This window comes from Scomber scombrus, chromosome 16 (genome assembly GCF_963691925.1).
Source record: "Scomber scombrus chromosome 16, fScoSco1.1, whole genome shotgun sequence".
In the NCBI taxonomy this organism is placed as follows: domain Eukaryota; kingdom Metazoa; phylum Chordata; class Actinopteri; order Scombriformes; family Scombridae; genus Scomber; species Scomber scombrus.
In genome coordinates, this window is record NC_084985.1 from 17573996 (window position 1) to 17580487 (window position 6492).

The 6492-nt window shown below is 50.1% G+C and overlaps 1 protein-coding gene across 1 annotated transcript; it reads right to left on the reverse strand.

The window, feature by feature from the left end:
* Positions 1–6395, reverse strand: dmac1 (distal membrane arm assembly component 1). The gene is made up of 2 exons (XM_062436635.1): positions 5939–6395; positions 1–232 (listed from the first exon to the last, which is right to left on the reverse strand). Exons 1-2 carry the CDS (start codon positions 6156–6158, stop codon positions 168–170), a joined length of 285 nt encoding a protein of 94 aa, XP_062292619.1. The 5' UTR covers positions 6159–6395; the 3' UTR covers positions 1–167.
* Positions 6396–6492: the final 97 nt, after the last annotated feature.

A 6492-nucleotide genomic window follows, 5' to 3' on the forward strand; every position in this document is an offset into this window, starting at 1 on the left:
TATATTACACGATGCTCGGTCAGTCCATTCAGTGCCAATACAAATCAAACCTCACAACACAACAGATAATTTTTCATTTGATATCTCAACAGCAGCTTCTTTCACTTGGTGTCCATGTTGAGATAATATACACATTCATTCTGAAATGATCCGTTCCTGAACAGTCTTCATGTTTTCCTCTCTGCTTTTCCGACTGGGTCAGCGATGATAACGATCCCCCATGAAGCCAAACCTGAAACATAAACAGAGGTTTGTGTATTTACTTCCCAGTCATACAGTGGGAACATGATCTGTGTCATTTCATGTAAATGTGGAATTTTATAGTTCACAGAATGAAGGATATGTTAGACCTGCAATAAAACATACTTTGCAAAACTCAAGCATTTGATTTTATCTCCTTCAAACTCTCAAATGAAAATCAGTATTCAAGTTGTTCTGCAATATTGCTTATTCACTTTAAGTATTAGGGGCCGACCAATACTGGATTTTAGGGGCCGGTGCTGATACCAATATTAGGGATCAAATAAATATCGATATATTGGCTGAGAATGTTCTATGTACAGAATATTTACATTAACCCTTTTTTTTTTTGCAGTGATCCCTCAAATGTGGTTATTAATCACTTGTGACAAAGATATGTAACATTACAGTTTAACAAACTTTATTGTGTAAAAAGACATCAGTGCACTGAAACAGTAAACACTGCTGGGAATTGAATAATTATTATTAGCTATGAATAAAAAAACAGAACAAAAAAATAGTTGAATAAAGAAAAAGGATCATATATATACATAAAATGCTGCCTATATGACTTTAAAAAAAAAAAAGATTAGCACAAATCATACAACATATTTGCCTATACAGATATATCTGTGATAGGTCAATATCGGCTGACTGATACATCGGTCTGGCTTTATTAACCCTTTGTAGGTCACACCAAGAAAGTGCTATTTAAAAAATGATTTATTTGCTTTTCCTACCTCTTTGAGGCCATGACTTGATCTCATTCATAAGCTTCATAATATAAACACTAGAGCTCACAGGACAGTTTGGAACTCTTTTAAAGGACCATTACAACACAAAATAAGGCATTTTCACCTGCCAAAAATTGATTGGAGGCCAAATACAGTTACTGAAAGGTTATTTCTGCCTAACTATGACTTTATCTCATTCTTGAGTCCTGCTCACATAACCACGCCCCCAGCCCGCTGACGTAATCGGGTCTTGCTTTAGACCAGCAAAGACTTGGTGCTCGCTCTTGCTCAGACTCCACCTCTCACGGGCCAAGCCCAGAGTGCCATGCGGTCTGGGTGCGGGTGGTAGATCTCCCCGTTCGCCTGGGACAGAAGATCCCTGCGTATGGGGAGTGGCCACGGTTCGCCCGCCAGCAGCTGTATTATTTCCGCCATCCAGTGTTTGGATGTCCACCGAGGCGCTATCATGATTAGTGACAGGCTCTGCTCCCTCACTCTGATTAGAGTCGGGGAGATCAGGCTGAGCGGGGGAAACGCATAAAGCAGCACGTCTGGCCACGGGTGTGCTAGAGCGTCCACACCCAGAGGTGCATTTACGTCCGACAGGGAGAAAAACAGCGGACATTGCGCGTTTTCTCGCAAGGCGAATAGATCTACGGCTGCCCGGCCGAATCTCCGCCAAATCTGCTCCACCACCTGTGGGTGGAGCTTCCACTCTCCGTACAGGGGATTGCCCCGGGACAGGAGATCCGCTCCTCTGTTCAAAACGCCCGGTACGTGTGTCGCTTGAAGAGACAGGAGCCGAGTGCTGCACCATAAGATTACCCTCCGAGCTAATCTGTGCAGCTGCAATGATCACGTACCGCCCTGGCGGTTTATGTAGGCCACCACAGTGGAATTGTCTGTCTTTACCAGGACATGGCGACCCTGGAGAAAAGGCAGGAAATGCTTCAATGCTAGAAACACTGCCCAAAGCTCCAGAACATTTATGTGGGAATGAGCCAGGCTCTGATCCCACTTTCCATTCACTGATCTGCCCGACAGCGCCGCTCCCCATCCTGACAGGGACGCTTCCGTTGTCATGGTTACACGTGACGTCACTGCACCCAGCGGAATCCCCTCCACGAGCGCCGCGGTGTCTCCCCACGGTCGGAGAGCCGCCACACACGTTGACGTTATTCACAGCCTGCGGCTGAGATGACGATGTGGACACAAGCGCAGAGCCGCGACCCAACGCTGAAAATCCCTCATCATCAGCAGCCCCAAATGCACGACAGAAATCACTGACGCCATGAGGCCCAGCAGGCGTAGGCACAATCTGAATGACACGACTTTCCCCAGCTTGAAGAGGGAAAGACACTGTGTTAATGATGTTAACCTCCCCTCTGATAGCGTGACGCGATAAGAGAGAGAGTTTATGCTGAGACCCAGGTATTCTGTGCACTGAGCTGACACGACTCGGCTCTTTGCCCAGTTTATATTGAACCCGAGATCCCTGATATGATTGATCACCGTAGCGGAATCCCTGACCGCTTGTTCCCGCGATCGAGCGCATATCAGATAATTGTCTATGTACGAAAATATTCTGATACCCCTGCTCCTCAACGGAGAGAGTGCTGCTTCCACACATTTGCTGAACACTCTGGGAGCTAATGATAGCCCGAAGGGAATGGCTTGATACTCGTAGGCTTTGCCCTGAAAAGCAAACCTGAGAAACTTCCTGTGTGCGGGATAAATGGCGATGTGAAAATATGCGTCCTTGAGGTCGATTGTAACAAACCAATCCCCCGACGGATTGACTGACAGAGTACTTTGTGTGTCAACATCCTGAATGTGTACTTTCGTAGGTGTCTGTTTAACACACAAAGGTCCAAAATGGGGCGAAGGGACGCGCTCCCCTTCTTGGGAATGAGGAAGTAACCGGAGTAGAAACCCTGTTGAGCTTCCTCACGCGGCACAGCCCTGATCGCCCGTTTGTTTAACAGCGACACTATTTCGTCCTGTAGAACACGGGCCGCCTCCCCTTTTGCTACTGAAACCACCACGCCGTTGAACCTGGGTGGTTTCATAGCGAATTGAAGTCTGTACCCCTGACAAACTGTTGACAAAACCCACGGGTGAACTGCGCAGCTTGCCGCTCGGGCAGGTAACATGCTCACGTAGTCGCACTGTAGTGACGTCACTCGGCGCGACTGGGGAGACCCGTCTCCCAACAGAGGAGCGTGAGCGCCCTCTGTGGGAGTTTTGAGGGCATGACCGTGTTTTGTCTTTGTTTTGTTTATTTTGTTTTGGGGGAACACACTCGCCCTTGGCACACTGCCTGGTTGCAAGGTTTTGAATTTTATTTCTGTTAGAAAAGGTGAAAGTGCTTGGTGACACTGAATTACCCCCTGACCCCGGCTCTCCTCCTCCAGAACGTGGGGGGAGAGAAGCAGAGAGGCCTCTGGACCACTGAAAACTGCCAGAGTCTCTGAACCATGAACTGTGGGGATTCTCCTCTTCATGGGAGGCGGGGAGGGAGAAGCAGGATCGTCAGGACGACTGCTTCCTCTTCGCGCCTCTGGGGTGTTGGGGCCGGCTCCTTGCTGCGGCTGCAGCAAAGGAGTGTTTGCCCCATGGCCCTTGGTTCTGCTGAGGCTGCCGCTGAGGCTGCTGCCCGGTTGCCTGCCTCTGCGGCCTGCCTCCCCATTGTCTGCCCCTCGCTGCTGCGGCCGCCGCAGCGAAGCCAGACCTTGGACTCTGGTGAGGACGAGGGGTGGGCTTCCTAGGAAGACAGAGGTTGAAGGCCTCACCCTCCTGCTTTCTCAGGCTGCTGGTCTCCCTCATCTTCTCGAGCGCGGGGCCGAACAGACCTTTGGTTGGGTCGTACGGTGCATCCATGACCTCAGCTTTCTGGCCGTCGCTGAGGCCAGAGAGGTTGAGCCACAAGGCCCTCTCCCCTGAGAGCCCCATCACTCTGCCGCAGCCCTGAATTGCACCTCTTGAGGAGCGCAGGATGAGGTCGTTGACGACGCAGATCTCATCCCAAAGGGCTGGGTTGGGCGCCCCAGAGTCGAGCTGTTGCCCCATCTCCTCCAGGATCTCTGCCTGATATGCCGACAGCAGTGTGGTTGCATTGATGGAACATACAGACTGTGCTCCATACATGTACATCCGCTGGAAAACGGAGGCGGTGAGGCGCTCCGCTTTGTTGGGCAGAGAAGTGGTGGAGGAGGCTGAGAGAGAGCGCTGGTTGGGGTGGAGGTGTAGAGCCAATGAAGGCTCCACTGCTGGGGGTACGGCCAACCCCAGTTCTCCCATCCCGTGGATTTCCAGCTTAGAGTAGCCCTTGGTTGGAAGGTCAGAGTTGGCATCGCCCTCTGCGTCCTCAGTGCCCGGCTCCCCCTCGAGGAGGTCCTCAAATAGGGGAGGCATTACTGAGGGCTCATCAGCCATCAGGTCGGACCACTCTCTGGTAGCCGGTGGCTGATGGGTGATGGTTGCTGTCTGTGGGGTGGCTGCTGTCAGGCATGGGTACTGTCTGTTAGCCACCGCCACTCTCAGCCTCCTTTCCAGCAACTTTTCTGGGATCGACGCACAGTGGGAACATGACTGAGGGTCGGCCAGAGATGCTTGGGCGTGTTTAGCACCCATACATACAATGCACATTGGGTGAGGGTCCCGTCCCGAGATGGTGGCACCGCATGACGCGGGGCACGGGCGGGATGCAGCCTCTTTCCCCTTCGGCTCCAACCCTTTGGCGGGGGTCGAGGCCGTGGACATGGTGTCTGGGAAGGGAGATAAAGATGTGAAAATACAGCCGTATGATGCTCGCCGTAACGCGTTAGCCCGACAGTATTAGCGTTAGCGACTGGGGTTTAGCCCAAGCTAACCGCGAACCGTGAGAGTCCGCCCGCCGTGACGCGATAGCAGGACTCCCGGTACTCGGTTCAGCTAACGGAAACGGTGCTAGCAGAAAAACCGGTTGACTCGCCGTAACGTGTTAGTCAGCGGGTAAAAGCTGCACAGTTGCCGGCTATACCAGTGAGTTAACCCAGTGTAGCCAGGTAAAAAGGCTCGCCTCGACGCGTTAGCCTGATGCTAAATAAACACAGTTGTCGGCTGCCTCTGTAACTTAATACTGGGAAGCCGAGCGAGCAGCTCACCACGACGCCGACACTGCCCAACACACCGTGTGTTGGTACTTACTCGGCCAATCCAAACCGAACGCGGAGCCGCGTTCGGCGACGTGATCCTTGACGGTTCGTCTGTGAACAGTTGAGCGGGTATCCAGGCTAGCTCGGCTAGATTAGCTGAGGGAGCTTCTCCTTCCTCACGGGAAGAAAGCGAGAATGAGGAGTTAGGGGCGGGTCGGCTGTAAGAGTATGAGGGGCGGGGCCCCAGCACAGCTCGACCTGTCTGTCACAGACAGACGTTGTGTCATTGGAGCTTCCCTAGTAGGTCACGCCAAGGCGATTCCCATAGTGAAACACCGAACGAAGTTAGAAAAAGAACTCAATTTCAAAAATGTCTCCAGCAGGATCTCTTATGGCAGCAGTGATTTGTGTTATTCTTCATTTATCCATCTAGCAACCACAACACAATCTGATGGTCTTTGTGTACATTACATACCTCATATAAGTGGTAAAGATTGCCTTAAATGTTTGGGTTAAATAGATTTTGGTTTTAACCAGATATCATGACACAGTGACCACTACCAAACGGTTGAGCAGACCTACAAAGGGTTAAGCATGTTTGTTTATTTCTCTCAGTTTCTGCATTATGTATCTTTTTACTTTGCATAATTGTGTCTGCTTGAATTTTTCTGATTCTTTTATTTGATCTTTAATACTCTCAGTAGTTATTTGTATTGTAATATGTATGTATTGTCATTCAAGTTGAAAGAAAACCTTAAATGGTGTGGACCCAACATGGACAGATTTCATGGACTGACTGATCAACACTAAAGCTACTGTTCAACTCACATGCAGCGAATGTAATCTGAGCCACTGTCCCCACTGATGTGGCTCCGCCTAGACGCATCACTTTCCGGGCTGCGTTGAACACATAAGCCCCGGAGATGAGCAAACCACCCCCGGAGATGAGGCGGCAACTCCAGCAGTTCTTGAACATCTGGTTGGATTTAGGGGCGTCTGCTGCTCCTCCTGTTGCTCCTCCTCCTGCTGCTGCTGGTGCTGCTGACATTGTACTGCACGGACGTGAGCTAATGCTAATGCTAACACGCTAATATAAAGGTGTATGGAAACGCAAAGCGAGCAGGAAGTCTGCCTCTTCAAACTATCCTCAAATGTTCAAACACGAAGCACCAAACTTATCGCAGGAGTTTCTCATGCTGTTGAGATGAAGGCATCCATGAATAGAGGTCAGATTTACACAGTACTTCCGGATCAGCTGCTTTACGTTTCCTGTGTAGTATTTTCAACATAAAAGCTTTGTTTATGTCCCAGCTGTTTTTCTGCCTGGTGCTCTTTGAAAATGCAGAGAACACTTATATGGATTCAGATTCATGTAGTTTAGT